General features: G+C 39.6%; 1 protein-coding gene across 1 annotated transcript; it reads right to left on the bottom strand.

The window, feature by feature from the left end:
- Positions 1-2,106: 2,106 nt before the first annotated feature.
- Positions 2,107-12,291, bottom strand: LOC139461846 (uncharacterized). The gene is made up of 4 exons (XM_071243324.1): positions 12,209-12,291; positions 11,261-11,340; positions 2,468-2,531; positions 2,107-2,308 (listed from the first exon to the last, which is right to left on the bottom strand). The coding sequence occupies exons 1-4, from the start codon at positions 12,258-12,260 to the stop codon at positions 2,163-2,165; spliced, it is 342 nt and encodes a 113-aa protein (XP_071099425.1). The 5' UTR covers positions 12,261-12,291; the 3' UTR covers positions 2,107-2,162.
- Positions 12,292-17,480: the final 5,189 nt, after the last annotated feature.

The following is a 17,480-nucleotide window of genomic DNA, read 5'->3' as shown; positions in this document are numbered from 1 at the left end:
GTGGGTTGTGCAGGTACGGAATTAACATGACCTGAACATGCCCACTGCAACAAACCGTATTGAGCAAGAATTTTGTAAATGGGGCTATTCCAAAGAATTTTGTATTGATCATTTTCCATGACGCCCTCTACATGTTCCGGGGTGGACCTCTGTGTCATAACCACAAGCATAGCGAAGACGGTAATAAAATAATCAAGCTATACCATCATGTTGCTTAAGATACAGTTTGTGCCAAAGCTGGGCATCCACTGGTAATGTGTTTGACAGTCTCATTAAATTCATTACATAATCTACATTTCATATTTACATTTTGATGCAAAATCACATATTGACGGTTTCGAGTGGGCAGTGACTGGTCCTGAGCAGCGAACAGAAAGGTTTCAGTTTTGAGGCCAGACGACGTCATCCAAGCGAAGGATTGATCCAAGATATTCTTGGATGGGTACTGTGTCTCCCCCTGGGGCAAGTCCCATCTCCAGTTTGGTGGGTGTGTATACCGGACGGAGGGAGGCTGACTGGGCTGCGGAGTTGAACAATGGTGTTTCTCTTGGCGTTCTGTAACCCAGTAGTTGACCAGCTTAAGGGTGTTCGTCCTAACTGGATGATGTATGTTTAGTTCGGGGGAATAATGACTAAATTGTAATTATATTAACTTGGTCGTGTCGGCTCAATGTGGGGGGAAAGCCCGAATTGATGCAGGTCTCAGACGTTAACACTTCGGTAAAACCCACGAGCGCGGGTATGGTGCTGACAAACCTAGAAACATAATCGGGGCGAACCAGGATTCGAACCCACAATCATAGGTTTCTGGCAAGTTCATGGGACGCAACTGTGCACAGCGAATCGCGGCGCGTTAGACATCTGTGGCCCCCCGTGCCCCCTCTGACATGTCATGTCGATGACATTTGTTTGACCTTGATCTATGTATAGCTCATGAAATCAACATTTTCTACTTGGGAACGGAGGTATGTGCGCATGACTACCCAGTCCCGTTTACAGGCCGCCGACGCATAGCAGATGTACTGTTATGTGGCGTCAGGCATGAAACACCTTATTTTGAAACTTGTGAGGCGGGTGCTGCCGGTAGAGCAGGACATACTTACCTTTTTCACAAACACCTGGTGTCATTTGCAATGATCAATTCATATAATTACTATGCTGGTAGATATCACGAAGGTGGTAAATATAGTACAGATCTGCATCACCTCGGGCTTTCCTTCCACGCACACGTTGAAATACAGTAAAAACAAAACTCGTGTCATGTGGAAGGAATGTTTGGTGCTTGCTTGCACCTTGTAATCAAAACTGGGTTTCGCCTCAAGCTGAAGACTTCTAAAATGTCCTCCACCCATGATGTTGGTTGTTTGTCGATTGAGGAACAACACTAAATATCAATGTAATAACGCCAGATTCAACCTCATATTGGCAGCCAATTTGGTTCATGTAGAATCAAGTTAAACTTCCGGACAAAGGAAGGAATACCCCCTTGGTTGATGGTGTCTAAAAATGAAACAAACAAGTAATGGCTATTCCATGATGATGTCTTAGATATCGGTGTCATATTTGTACTTCGGGCCTTGAGTTTGTAGTATTTCGGTGACTGCTTTTAGTCAAGTAACATTTTGAAAACGGTTTATACTTCCTTTGTCCAGCAGTGTGAAAGCGTCATGATTACCGCGAGGTTGTTCTTCCAGTTCCAATCCAACATGGCTTCCTCCGAATGAAACCCGTGAAGATCCCGGGTAGCATAGGTCTTCAGCAACCCATGCTTGCCGTTAAAGGCGACTATGCTTGTCGTAAAAGACGACTAACGGGATCGGGTGATCAGGCTCGCTGACTTGGTTGATGCATGTCATCGATCGCAATTGCGTGGATCGATGCTCATGATATTAATCACTACATTGTCTGGTCCAGACTCGATTATTTACAGACAGAAGACGTCATATAGTTGGAATATTGCTGAGTGCTGCGTTAAACAACAATCAAACTGAAGCGGCGCTATAATTAGATGGAGATCACACAGGTTGTTTGACCATATATTACATACTTTCTTTCAAAGGATTCCGTCAACTTCAATTTCTATTTATTCATTTTTATTAAGTTACATCGTTGCCCAAGGCTGATATGAAGGGTATCACCACAATTGAGTGTTTCAATTCTTTCTATATTTTACTGTTGCATCCATCAGTTTCACAAAAACAGAAACGCGCTGTAAAATTGTTGTTGCTCCACTGGTGACATCCATTGGTTTCATTCATCCTGGGTAGAGATCCTAGGGGGTAACAGACTCTCATCACACCAACCCAGCCTGGAATTACAGAGAGTATGTAATGCTTTATTACGCATAATAAAAGTCAATGTGACTGGAAGATTGGTTTCACCAAAATGGCTAACGCCTACTGGACCCGTGAAGAATCCGGGGTAGTATAGGTCTTCAGCAACCCATGCTTGCCGTAAAAGTACGTACCGTCTTCTGCAGGATCTTGTATTTGTGTTCCACATTTTACGTTCTCGTCATCACATTCTACGGGCTGAAATTTAAGCATACACGAATCAGTTCTTGCACAATGAGTATGTTATTTATTCTTCTTACACGCCTGTGGGTGAGACACCCATTTGAGATAGAAACATATGTGTGAGATCGCATTCCTGGCCCGTTATCAGTTACATCGTTTGTTGTTGTCAACGTTATGTTTTTTAGAGTGTAAACCTGGATGCCACAGCGATATATATGTCCCTCCTCTTCAACTCTCACTTCGAAGTCGCATAAAATTTAAAATACATTACACCAACTAATACACTTCACAGTTTTGAATTTCCTCTTCTCTGATATCATTTCAGGCTAAGCAAAATTACTGAAAGTGACATTGGAAATCTTGCTGAATCACAGTTCACAGCGTTATTTACTGTGTGTTTAGAAATCTAAATATGGGTTATTTAATCTAAATATGGGATATGTACTCGAAGAATTAAATTTTCAAACAACATATTTATTGACTATGGGTAACTGTTTTTCATCAAATCACTAATGAGAATTCTGAAACGTCACTGATAAGCCTAGAATCGTTTAGAATGTTTTGGAAAATACGCATACACGAACGCCATATTGGATTGTGTTTCTAAATGCCTGTCATGAGACGCCTATTAGATCAAGTATATTTCAAACTCATCTGCGATACATGCATCCCCGAATTCCTCATACATTTATTAATCAAATGACCAATGGTTTTTGTCATCAATGAAAATTATCTAGATGGAATCAAGCGAAATAAATTAGGTGTGGAAGCGAACATGCACTGTGCTCGGAAAACTGTACTAACTGAAATGTAAACAGATTTTACACTGTAGCATTTTTAGAGGTACTTTCGTCTAATTGTTGCATACATTGAATCGATCACGCGATTGAGAATATTCATTGGACGAGTATCGTCGCACGAATATTGGAATTACTTATATATATATTATAATGATGTGTAAATTCAACAGAAATCGTAAAGGTTTCCGTCCTGTGTGACACCATGACTAACGCAAAATCACGCGCACCGACGACGGTAGTTATCTGCATTTCTGACTAATTCTCTTGATTACATTGAAAACCTAAAACAAAAAACAGTACGCCGATTGTCAGAATGTTTCTGATTACGTATGTGACACGTTCATGTGTATACGATTCCTCAATCAACAAAAATCCACCTCTGAAAATCCCGCGTTGTGTTGTCAGTGAATACGCCATTTCGTAAAAGTCGGTCACAGGTAGTGATGTCATACAGAAGTAAACATTGTTGTACATATTTGGTAATTTCTCTGAGGTGAAAACTTTTAACTCGGCATCCAGCGTGTTCTTTGTGTTTGTCTAGTTTGCAGTATCATCATCGCCTTGATAATCCACAGATGTGGCAGAAACCTTTGTGTTTAGGGTCACATGATTTATCATAAAATGGGTAGGTTTCTCGGCAGGATAAAGCCAACGGATAACAACGACATCCGTTGGGATCATATGCGGATAGAGATGCAAATATCAAAGGTCAAGTAGGGACTACTTTCACTGTTTATGAACAACTTGTCATTCGGCATCCAGTCAGAATTAACCATCGGGAATCTAGACAACCTACTGGGATAACTGCTATCACTATGAAAAGAATAGTCTAATATACTGAAAATCAGTGTCTAATTGTGACGTAGCTGAGGCATTTTACAAGTTTGGGCAACTTTGGAGATAAAATTTGCGAAACAATTTAGCGAGGGCACATGCCTAGCGGGATCACTTTACATATCTGTTCTGGTAGACCTCTGCGGCTTGGAACTATATTCGCTATTGTCACTGTCCGATTGTCACATCACTTACCCTCTGACGTAATATATATAACCTCTATATATGCGTAGATCTAGTAAGCAGTACGTCGGATGACGTCACTCATGGCCGTAGTGTTATGTATTAATGCGCTACTGCGATCATGAGACAAAATGCATCGATGATTCGATGCTGAATGTGTGATTTTAGGGTGTGTGAGAAACAGATTACTGCCTGGCAGATACCATTTATCTTACAATTAGTTGTTACAAAGCGTATCTAACTCTTAACAGAAAACAACCCCGTAAGATATCTGGTATCTGACAGACACTCGTGTAGTTCTCTATTTATGCACTTTTTTTGTTTTTAGTTATTCATTGATATTTGTTCATATACAGACAGATTACATACTGAACTGGATTCTGCCGCTATATTGCTGGAATATTGCTGAGTGCGGCGTTAAAAAACAAAAACAAACAAAACTAGATCGTTTCACAAGAATTGTAAGTTATATTATTATTTGTTAGTTTGTTTAACACCGGACACAGCAATATTCCAGACCGCCGTCATATAGCTGGAATATTGCGGAGTGCAGCTTTAAACATAAAAATGCCGAACAAACAAAATTCGACTGCGGCGAATATTGTGACGATGCTTCGATGTTATGCTTATGATTGATGCTCTTAACCTTCACAAAACCACGATGCTCTCTCTATTTCAAACGTGTTTCTTTGCGAGGTCTGCTCTAGATTAACCGCCCCTGCAACAACTCACAGAAACATTCAGCGCATTGCGTGTCATCAGCACGTCACTCAGACAGATAGTGTAGATAATCAGTTTACATTTGCACTGTGCCAGCAACAGAACGGAACAAAACAGAACTTAAATTAGTCTCGGGTCGGGATCTTCGGCATATATATGAGCTACGAATTTGCAAACATTATGTACCCCGTGAAGATCCGGGGTAGAATAGGTCTTCAGCAACCCATGCTTGTCGTAGTAGGCAACTAATGGGATTGGGTAGTCAGACTCGGTGACTTCGTTGATGCATGTCATCGATCCGAATTGCGTGGATCGACGCTCATGATATCAATCACTACATTGTCTGGTTCAGACTCGATTATTTTACAGACCGCCGTCATATAGCTGGAATATTGCTGAGTGCGACGTTAAACAACAATCCAACCAACCAACCATCCAACCAACATTCCTGATGTTATCCGTCTGATATAAATTGCATTAATTTTCCTTTCAGTGGGTGGGGTACCGTTCTACCGTCCAACCTCAATCGGAATGCGATGACTACACGTTCTAAATTGAATAAATATATATCCATCTATTTCAAAGTGAAAGATGACTCCAGTTGCACTGACTTAGTTTCAAACGCTTGACGATGTACTATAAATCAATGCAGACATGTGCTGACGTTCCCATTCGAATGACAAGTTGATTACATATGCCCCCGAAACGTCCGTATTTGATGTAATGAAACACCTTTTAATGAAGGTGTGTTATTAAACGGGTGATCTCTTCACGGATGAGTAATCATTCAACAATCTCGACCGCAAGAGCAAAAATAACACACACTGTCACTACAGGACAGATTAAAAAACAATGCAACCGCAGAGTAGCATTAGCGAAGGACAACACTTCTGCTATCCCCCACGAACACTAAATAGATTGTCATTCAACAATCTCAACCGCGAGAGCAAAAATGATACACACTGTCACTACAGGACAGATAAAAAAAAAATTACACTACAGGGCAGAAAAATGCATCAACCGCAGAGTAGCGTTCTAGCGAAGGACAACACTTCTGTTATCCACCGCGAACTCTAAATAGATGGTCTTTCAACATTTCAACAAGCAATGGTAAAATAGTAAAAAATGCAGATATGCTTACTTCTGCTAGTACAAATTCATTGCCAAATACGGCAAATACATCTATGAGCCGTGTCTTTCAGTAAAAAATGTTAACTGTTAAAAGGAAACTTTTCAAATATGTATTACAAATATACAATTATCTCGACTTCGCTTTTATAGCCAGCCTTAGCTAAAACCCTTCAGATCCGAATATGCAATAATGCAACCGCGCAAACTTCTATCCAATTTGTAATTGCCATTATCAGTCAAATGTACCCCATCCTTCCGGAAAATCGATAAGGAAGAATGAAAGATTTTCTTATGTTTCCAAAAACACATGCCTCTCTCCGGTAGCATAACACTCAAGTACTGGTTAAATTGCAGGCGTTTTCTCTCATACCCAACTACAACAGCGTTCTCGGAAGACCTAGGGAATTCTTCGCAGATGACTAGCTTGATTATGTTATATTTTGATTTTATCTCTTGGAAAAACTCCTCAAACTCCCTAGCGAGTTTTAGAGGGTCAACATCAGAAGGACACAAATCATTGCCACCCAGTTGAATTACAAGTATTTCTGGGTTGTAGTGATACAATCTCTCCTCGAAATCGCGCAAATAAATGGTTTTCAGACGATTCAGTGTCAATCCCCCGATCCCAAACCAATTCATACTACTTCGCCCTGTAAATCCAAAATCATATCTAAAAAGATCATGTCCCCAAGCAATATCCTTTTTCAGCCTAGCAATGAAAGAATGTCCTACAATCAAAATACGTTCTGACCCAGGCATTCTATGTAGCTGAAGTTTTGATACATCCATGATTACAATCCAACAAGACTAAGACGCCAGTAAGGATCGTACTTGCATTTGATTTGAAAAGAACTGAAAGTCCTCAATCCCTTTGCGTCCTAAGTAATTTTAAGTTGCTAAAATGAGACAGGGTAAAACACGTCTGGAGCGGGCGGCTATCTAAGCGGAGATGCGCGTAAGTCGGAAAGCTATAGCTAACGTGGATGACGTCACCGTTTACGTCATATCCTTTTAAGTGATGTATTGATTCCCGCCATGAGGTGTAACAGGGCAGCGCACATGAAGTGCAACTTGTTTTTTTCCCATAAAAAAGTTTTTTTGATTTTTTTTGCATTTAATGAAGGTTTGTTATTAAACGGGTGATCTCTTCACGGATGAGTAATAGTTGGAAATATTAATGTCCTGCACGAGAAACATTTATACTCCGAAGCTTGTTTCCACGGAAGTCATCGCATGGGTGAGATCACTTGTCCAACATTGCCGTGTTTCGGGTTGTATTAATATTCTTAAAGCTTATCATCATCCTTAAAGAAGCTGTACATGGTATAGAGAATCTCACCCTCGTGTCTTTTGATATCAAATATATCAACGAGTGATATCAAAAGACACGAGGGTGAGATTTTATTTATCATCCAACATCATTCTTCTAACTTTTTCAGTTTGAAGACTAATAAGCAGTGTCTTAAGTGTAAGAAGTACTGCTAACTGCTTCAGTAGCAGAGCTATTAGTGATGTCATTTGATTGTGACGTAACAATTACGTCACAATGGACTGCAAAGCATTGTGATGCAATTTCATTGCACCGATATCTGCAGTGTAGATATAGAGATTACTAAACGAGTGTCTGTCAGATACGGTTGATCTTACAACGAGTTGTTTCAAAACGTATCTAACGAGCGAAAGTTGTAAGATCAATGGTATCTGACAGGCACGAGTGCAGTAATCTGTTTCTTACACACCCTAAAATCGCACCTTTTTTAGCATCGAACCGATGCATTTTGCCTATTCTCATGATTGCAGTAGCGCATTAATACATAACACCACTGTCAAAAGTGACGTCATCCTATGTGCTGCTTACTACTCATAAATAATGGGACCCTACACAAAAAGGTTTCCGTCATATCTGTGGATTATCAAGCCGATGATAAAAATGCAAACTAGACAAAAACAAAGAACACGCTGGGTGCCAAGTTGAAAGTTTACACCTCAAAGAAATTACCAAATATGTGCAACAATGTTTACTTCCGTATGACATTACTACCGGTGACCGACTTTTACAAAATGGCGTGTTCACTGCCAACAGTACGCGGGATTTCCAGAGGAGGATTTTCGTTGATTGAGGGATCGTATTCAGGGATGCATGTATAGCAGCTGAGTTTGATATATACTAGTACCTGATCGAATAGTCGTCTCATAACCGAAGTTGTGTAAACACAATCCAATATAGCGGAACGTACGCTTCGGCGTTCGTGTATGCGTATTTTCAAAAACATTCTAAACGATTCTAGGCTTATCAGCGACGTTTCAGAATTATCATTAGTGATTTGATACCCGTGATCGCTAATATGCTGTTTTTCTACTATAATTATTTGAGTAAATATCCGATATTTAGATTTCTAAACACACAGTAAATATCTATATAATGCCGTGAATTGTGATTTGGCGATATTTACAATGTACCTAATTTCCAGAAGTCACTTTCAGTAATTTTGAATTGCCTAAAATGACAGTAAATGATAAACTGAAGGGGGAATTCAAAACTGTGAAGTGTATTAGTCTGCGTGATGTATTTTGAATTTTATTCGACTTCGAAGTGAGGGCTGAAGAGGAGGGACATATCTGTCGCTGTGACATTCAGGGGGTTTACACTCTGAAAAAAGACGATAATGTTGACATAACAACATATAACGTAACTGATAATAATAACAAACAAACTCGCAGACAAGGACGAGTTTGTTTATTTCTATTATTAATTACACGGTCCTGTTGTTCAATACAGACGTAGGTGAACATTCGACTGAAGTACGAGCAGCTTATGAATGACTTACACTCAGGAAAGAAGTCCGTCATCATCTGACCTCAGGTCATCACCATGGAGTAGCCAATCACGGGCCTGGAATTCGATCTCACATATGTTTGATACCATTTATCTCAAATGGGTTTCTCACCCACAGGTGTGTAAGAAATCTAGAACTCTCTAAGCCAGATAACGTTATTGAGTATGACGGTGACTGACAGTACATCAAACAAAGCTAACTAAATCACGACACAGCTGTATCCAATTATTGAATGAGAAAGCGGCAAGAAGCGACCACTCAACCTACACAAAACAACGCTGTTCGTTAGGAATATTGTGATCGGGTACATCTGGTTCTAGCAGGAAGACAAGAACTCTAGAACTTCTGCTACTTCCAGACCATCAAAGACTTGAAATTGATAAAACAAGGCGCTACAAACAGTGCTGGTGAGGGTGATGGGGGTCATTAGATAATATTTCATAATATAAGTATGTAACGGAAAAAGCACATCTACGTAACTGATGTTATCGTGTGTGTAATTAGAAGTCGAAAAAGGTTATAACTGATTTTGACATCATAGCATATGATTTGTTTGTGTTTTGTCGCTGTCGCCGCCCTCAGCTATATGACGATGGTCTGTAAATAATCGAGACATCTGTTCTCCAAGTCAAAAATTGAAGCCCAGTGTTGAGTTAGTGAGTGAGTTCAGAGGGTATTTTTGTGCTTTTTCTGGAGACAAATATTTGCAGACAATCCTCTTTTGTTGAACGATTCTGTTATTGCTTTGCAAAGAAAGTTTATTTTTGGGGAAGTATATTGTTTAACATGGGAATGAGTGAGTGAGTTGGGTTTAACGTCGCTTTTAACAGTATTCTAGTTATATCACGGCGTGTCAGCTTAATGTGGAATGAAAGCCCGAAGTGATGCAGGTTTCAGACGTTTACCACTTCGATGAAACCCACGAGCACGGGAATGGTGCCGACAAACCTGCAAACTTTAACACTGGAAGTAGAGGTAAATTTGGATAAGTCTAATTCAATAGTGTTTCGACATGGCGGTAATTTGCGTAGTGTAGTAAGGTTGTTTTATTTTGCGACTGAAACGAAGACAGTCGTAACTTATGATAAATATTTAGGCTTGATTGTTGTTGTTTTCCAAGGCTAGAGTCGTCCAAAGCCTGTACATGCCTGTAAGACTACCTTTCCTGTCCGCAGAGTCGAACTCATTCGTCTTTGTCATTTGATACCATTCAAAATATATTTGATGCTAAAATTGCACCAAGCTTATTTGTATGGTCAATAAATTTGGGGATATACTTTTAGGGAGACCATACAAGAGGTACAGAGTAATTTCAGTTAAAAGTGTCTGGGCGCCTCTAGACGAACGTCAAGCAATGCTGTATTAGGTGATGTGGGCAGAAGTTATAGGTGTGTTCATTATTATAGTCGGTATATAGGTCATTGGTGCAGATTTCAGGTATCCTAGGATTTGCTTTGATATGCTGCGTATTCTTTATGATTATGGTAAAATAAATCGCGCTCTGCATTTATTAAATCTGTTCTTTATGTGTTTGGATCACTCAGGACTGTGTTAATAGTAAAGCATTTTTGAGAATGTTTGCACAGAGATGTAAAGATTTACAGTTGTAGAATTGGCCTGATAATATATAAAAGTCCTCTTTTATGAATTTGTATTGTATTTTCAAAACTGTAATGGATGTTGGAAAATACATAAAAGAATTATTTCCTGCCAACCATTTTGTTATTAAAAGTGTTAGCTTTGTATTTGAAAATATAACAAGAAAAACACCAGACAGATAGATAGATGAACGATTGTGCTTTTTGTTACACGTGTGGGCATGAGAACACCCTGAGATCCCCGCGGTCATCCCGGGTTAGTATTCGTCCCAATCTATCTATCTTATGTCCATGGCGAACATAGTTGGTTGGTTTGTTGTTTAACGCCGCACTCAGCAATATTCCAGCTATATGACGGCGGTCTGTAAATAATCGAGTCTGGACCAGACAAATCCAGTGATTGATATCATAAGCATCGATCCACGCAATTCAGATCGATGACATGCATCAACCAAGTCAGCGAGCCTGACCACCCGATCCAGTTAGTCGCCTTTTACGACAAGCGTAGTCACTTTTTACGGCAAGCATGGGCTGCTGAAGACTTATTCTATCATGGCGAACATAAACGTTGTATGTGTTTTATTTCTTCACGTTGCCACCGCCTACAAAATCTAGCGGGCATAGTATTAAGGGTACATTACCTTAATCCTCTCTGTGTTGACATTTGCCCCACAGAACTCGCTCCCTGCGCTGTCACACACATAACACTGCAGCCCGGAGGCTAGGATACAAAATATAATCAGTTAAATTGATTGCACCCTTTTTATATTTCCGTTACTGCAAATAGAAATGATATCATGTTTTTAGATTTGTTTCAACCTGAAAAATATCGATTGGCATGGCATGGTGGCCTTGTGATGTAAGGCACCGCAATTCGTTGTGTCAAGTTAAGTTCCTTAGTTGTGTCAAATTCAGCTAGTATTAGGTTCTGATAGCGAAGCCCGAAGTGATGAAGATCTCAGACGTTTACCACTTCGGTGAAACCTACGAGCACGGGCAATGTGCTGACAAACCTAGAAACATAATCGTGGCGAACGGGGATTCGAACCCACAATCATAGGTTTCTGGCCTGCCCAAGGGACGCAACTCTGCACAGCGAATCGCGGCGCCTTAGACGACTGGGCCATCCGTGCCCCCTTATATATGATTAAACAAGGCGACACAAACATGTCCATAATCATAAGAAATCTCTCCTGACAATAGTCAGTTATACGATTCCGAGTATATCATAAGCATGTGTAAATGAATTATTCCCATACCTAAACAAACATCAACTAAGATGGTGTTCTCCCGTTCACTAACAGCAACACACACACACACACACACACACACACACACACACTACCATTTTATTTTATGCACACAAGGAAATGTATGCCCTCTTAACTGAACTATTCATACAGTGATCAGTTAAGACACATTTGCAAACTTTAAGATATTTTCATACGCAACCATATCACTTCATTCTAACATACATGGTCATAATGCTGGTTTGTTTACACAATAGACCAAAGCATATTATACCAATTTATGCCTATTAATCATTTATGCCAATAAAAAACTTTAAACTATGAACAAAATCGACTTACCAACAACAAGCGCGGCACAAAAGATGCAGATTTTCCTAAGAATATCGTTCATGTTTCTCCTTCGTGGACTGCCGTGCAAATGTTCTCTCTAATTCACCTCACGATTTCACCTAGCGTTGTTCAAGCAGAAGTGACGATAATTATAGGTCAAGTGAAATAACAGGAAATACTTCTACAAATTGGGTAGAACTGAATGTCAGAAGTGTTCAGCTAACCAGCAAATTGCGACAATTTGAGCACGCGCTGGTTCTAGAGTATGCAACCTACAGCTGGGGGCGAAATCGCTGTGACACAGAAACATACTGCAAGGACTAGACGGCCATTGAAGATCACGGCAATATATGTTGATCACCTTTGTTTGTTGCTTAACGCAGCGCAATATTCCAGCTATATGACGGCGGGCTGTAACAAAATAAGTCTGGACTCCAGACATTGACATCATGAGCATCAATCTACGCAATTGGGATACGATGACATGCATCCACCAAGTCAGTGGGTTGCCGAAGTCTATGTTGATCACACAAATGACGTTTCAAAACCCACCTTTAAATATTAGGTGGACTCGGAATTATCTGGAAGTTTCAGATTTCAAGCGACTGTAACTTTAGCTGGTGTATGGTCTCGGCATCGAATCGTTGCAATTTTAGAAGTTCAATCGTTAAAAACAAAAAAATAACTTTCAAGTATGTTTCAGAAAGCCCGAAAAAGATGAATTTCCTTAAGGTAAAGCCGAATTCTCACCGATTAAGCATTGACTTCGGGATATCATGTTATAGAATCGGAAAAATGAAAATGTGACCAGTGATCAATCTGCCCCAAAAGTGTTGTGTTCGTGACACAAGTTGTTGGGGAAGTTGAGGTTATTTGCATCCCAAACAGGGATGTACAGCAGATAGTGTTGAAATTCTCTACAAATTATTTTTTTTTTGTCCTGGTCTCACTTGGCAACAAGTATTATATTAGTTAGTTTTAGTTTGTTTGTTGTTTAACCCCGCACTCAGCAATATTCCAGCTATATGACGGCGGTCTGTAAATGATCGAGTCCGGACCAGACAATCAAGTGATTGATATCATGAGCTTAATGCTACATAGTAATATCATTAATTTTATAACTCTTTTTCAGTTATCGGGTTAGGCTCGCTGAATTGGTTGATTCATGTCATCGTATCCTAATTACGTGAATCGATGCACATGATGTCAATGTCATAAAGCTGAAATATTGCAGAGTGCGGCGTTAAACAACAAACAACAAACATCAAACAAACAAACCAATCAATTATCGATACCTTAAAATGATCAGTTTCTTTTGTATTTGAGTATGGATTCAGATATACACCAAAAGAATATCACATTTATTCTACATGTAGAGCACGTTTCTTTTTTTAAGAACATGATTCATGATCCAAAATAATAATTGTGACTTACAACCCTACTTTACAGGGACAGAGTACATTTATGGAATAAGCCTTTGATTGGCCTTGTCAATCAACGCCGTTCAGTTGAGAGTCGCAGCTGCTGTCCGCGCTTCAGCTGATTACCGTCTCCTGTGTTAACCTCACTTGTAACTGGTCAGTAGACACTCGGACTAAATATTGTTCATACTCGACCTTACATCTATGAAATGGTGGTTAATGATGTTCATTTGAGGACACGTATTTTCATCGATGAAAAACTGCAACTATAATATGTCACCGTGGCATGGCACTACTTGCACGAGAGAAGTGTAATCAAAATTGGTTGTCTCCGTCCACATGAAATCGTTTGCGTTCCTCCCGAAATCGTTTCAGGAGCAAGAGTCGAAAACTATAACGGCAACATTAACGACATAGGGTACACACGTTCACCATACACTCCAGTTATGCCATTTCCGATGATTGTTTCCTTAATAACTTCCCCTTTTTTCTGTTTCCGAGGTACAAATAAGGACTTTGTCCTGGCTGTTTTGGGGTTTTTTTTCAGAATAAGACAATTATTAGGGTTGTAAATGATATTTAGTCCACACAGTGACCATTAACTGTAGTTTCGCCGTTTGCGATTATCTTCTTGGTATTTCTCTTTTTTGGATTTAACGAGCCCGATTTTCGCTTGCAGCAACGTAATTAATGTGGTTGGTAAAGTCATTATCATTTTTCTTTATAAATTTAAATGAAATTTGCAATATGTGTACATAGTATTAGTGTTCAACGTACATGTTCCTTTCAGCTATATTTCCGATATCGACGTTGATTTTGAAGCACTCCAGCCATTTTGAAAACTGAACTACTCATGGCAATCACTCGGCCGTCTTTGTTCTGAATGTATTGTAATTAGTACATGTGTTGTTCGTAGAAGGGCAGTTTACGAGATAATGTAAATCATGACCACTAGAAAAGCAAATTACTACACTACATTTAAGACTACTATTATTAGAGAACCTTATCTATTAAGTGTAAATTTACATTAGTTTAGAACAGCTCTTTCTCGATTTCGTTGTGGCTCACATGGTCTATTTATTGAAACAGGCAGATATGAAGGTATTGCAAGAGAACATAGACTCTGTAGGATTTGTTAAACTGATTGTATTAAAGATGAATATCACTTTTTATGTGTATGTCCACCGTATAAAGATTTAAGAACAAAATATCTAAATAACTTTTTCTACCGCAACCCAAACTGTAACAATTTTTTTTAATATAATGACTTGTGATTGTACAGAAACTATTAGAAATTTATCAATGTTCGTTTATCATGCTATATAAAACTAACGAAATGTATGAATTTGTAACAAGCCCCAGACAATGTACCATGAATAAAGATTGATTGATTAACCCACTGGCACTAGACCGATGTGAAAAGCAAGTATCAACAAGAAATTTTCGACGGTTTAAGAGTTCGGTTCCAGAAACAGAAAACGGATGAAGACAGACGGACATGTATTGTAAATCCATTATATTAGGATAAATACCATGAACCCATTTCCTGCCATAGTTTCGTTTTAACCTCATTCTCTGAGAAAACCAATGAGACTACATTGAGCGAGAGAAACCGTGTGCTGAATTAATGACAATGAATATGGAGATGGTGACGTCGCTTAAGCTTCCGCTACTAAATTCTGATTGTAACAAATCATATTTTAACTTGCCATCAATATATTGCCTTTGGACCATAGACAAATGTAGCGCATTGACATGACTAAGTTCGATGCAAGTTCCTTGACGAGAGACATCGCGATCGGGCAGTCATCCATCTGACGTTCCCTTTGGTGTCCAAATCAAAAGTGTCGCTAATTGCTAAATGACAACATGGATTACTCTTAAATTGTTTGATATTTTATTGGCTCGTCGTGGTGAAATGAAAACCATTAAAGTACAGTTACCGAAATGTTACAATAACACCAAAACGCAGTCACTGGTAAACCGTTTTCAAAACGACAAAGACGCAGCTGTTAATTCTTTCACAAAATACCACTCCAATGTTGAAAATAAAGTTGGTGTAAACAAATATCTTCGACTAATATAAAACAGGAAGTGCACATGTAAAAAATATGTAACAATGGGGTTATAGAATATAGTAAATTTTATTAATGAAATACGAAAACACGAATATGAGCCTCATGTGTGTCATGAGTTGTTCAAATATATCGAATATATTCTCAACATTAAACTAGTTTAAAGAAATCGGACTGAACTCTGAGGTGGACATAAAGCCTTGCAACAGCGAGTGAGTGAGTGAGTTTGGTTTAAGGCCGCTTTTAACAGTATTCCAGTTATATCACGGCGTGTCAACTTAATGTGGGAGGAAAGCCCGAAGTGGTGCATGTCTCAGACGTTTACCACTTCGGTGAAACCCATGACCACGGGTATGGTGCTGACAAACCTAGAAACATAATCGGGGCGAACCGGGATTCGAACCCACAATCATAGGTTTCTGGCGTGCCCAAGGGACGCAACTCTGTACAGCGAATCGCAGCGCCTTAGACGACTGGGCCACCCGTGCCCCCGCAAGTGATACTAAACGACATGGCACACAAGTGATGACACAAATGTTGTGCATAATGTATTTGTCGAGCTGAGCCTGTAGATGCCTATCAAAACGTGCTAGCAGTATACTGAATGTGAGGGAATAAAGAAACTACATGTACGAAGGTTGACCCTATCAATGGCTTTCCAAAATTGTTTCATCCATGGGGAGGAGAGGGATCGCACCAGGATAAATGGAGCAAACTGGGATGCATCTCAGCATGTGTTATGGATCTCCGTGGAGATTAAGATTTGTTTGTTGTTTAACGCCGCACTCAGCAATATTCAAGCTTTATGACAGCGGTCTGTAAATAATGGAGTCTGGACCAGGCAATCCAGTCATTGACATCATGTAAATCAATCAAACTTGGATACGATGACATGCATCAACCAAGTCAGCGAGCATAGTCACCTTTTACGGCAAGCATGGGTTGCTGAAAACCTATTCTACCCCAGATCTTCACGGGTCCCTTATGATGGAAAGATCAACATAGTCTTCACGAAGATTAAGACAATTGGTAACCAGCAACCTTGATTGTACGATGCCACTTCATGGGGCGGGTGGTCAAATAATGTGACTTGGTTGATTGCGTGTCATCGCAAACAACCTTATCATCACAGTGTTGTGTTTAAAACTAGTATGTAACCATTAAAAATATCACAATACACAACAATACATTATAAAAACGGCCTATAGATCACGGCAACCAAAGTTTGGCCGCAATACTAGGGACCATGGTGACTTACGGTACCTCTGCTACCCCCAGGGATTCCTGGAGGATTTACACCATGCCTCTAGTTGCTGGCCATTGTCGTCAAATTTAGCCACACACTAACAAAACCCAATTATTTTACGATGAAGATAGTAGGAATGAACGTACTTTGATTATGTGATCTTCCATACCCTCTCAGGGGGGACAATTACTTTATGCTACTTTTATGATACATCCGTTAACAATTTCAGTTACAGAGTAGACACTTCTAATATTATAAAATGTTTACTATGTACACAAATTAAAAAATATCAATTCTTTTTAATAGCAAATGATTAAATGCGGCGGAACATTGTTAAAACATTTCTTCATGGTGGTTTTTGGTTGGTTGCTTGTTGGTTGCTTGTTGGTTGCTTGTAGACTTGTTGCCCCCCCCCCCCCCCCCCCCCCCCCCGCCTCACTGATTCACCACGTGGTTAATATGCCTGCGTGCTACATGTATTTGTAAAGGAGTAACATTTAAAGCACTTGATCTACTATTACTTGTGTGGTTGTTTATAT

This window comes from Haliotis cracherodii, unplaced genomic scaffold (genome assembly GCF_022045235.1).
Source record: "Haliotis cracherodii isolate W230 unplaced genomic scaffold, xgHalCrac1.p SCAF_15, whole genome shotgun sequence".
In the NCBI taxonomy this organism is placed as follows: Eukaryota; Metazoa; Mollusca; class Gastropoda; order Lepetellida; family Haliotidae; genus Haliotis; species Haliotis cracherodii.
The sequence above is the reverse complement of the archived record's forward strand: the minus strand, read 5'-3'. Positions and strand labels throughout refer to the sequence as shown.

What these genes read in the sequence shown, in the direction of transcription:
- LOC139461846 (XM_071243324.1), bottom strand. Translation starts at nt 12,260, where the DNA reads ATGAACGATATTCTTAGGAAAATCTGCATCTTTTGTGCCGCGCTTGTT. An exon ending in TTGTGCCGCGCTTGTTGTTG is followed by an intron (nt 11,341 to 12,208) that starts GTAAGTCGATTT and finishes TTTGTATCCTAG; the next exon opens with CCTCCGGGCTGCAGTGTTAT. An exon ending in TCAACACAGAGAGGATTAAG is followed by an intron (nt 2,532 to 11,260) that starts GTAATGTACCCT and finishes CTTAAATTTCAG; the next exon opens with CCCGTAGAATGTGATGACGA.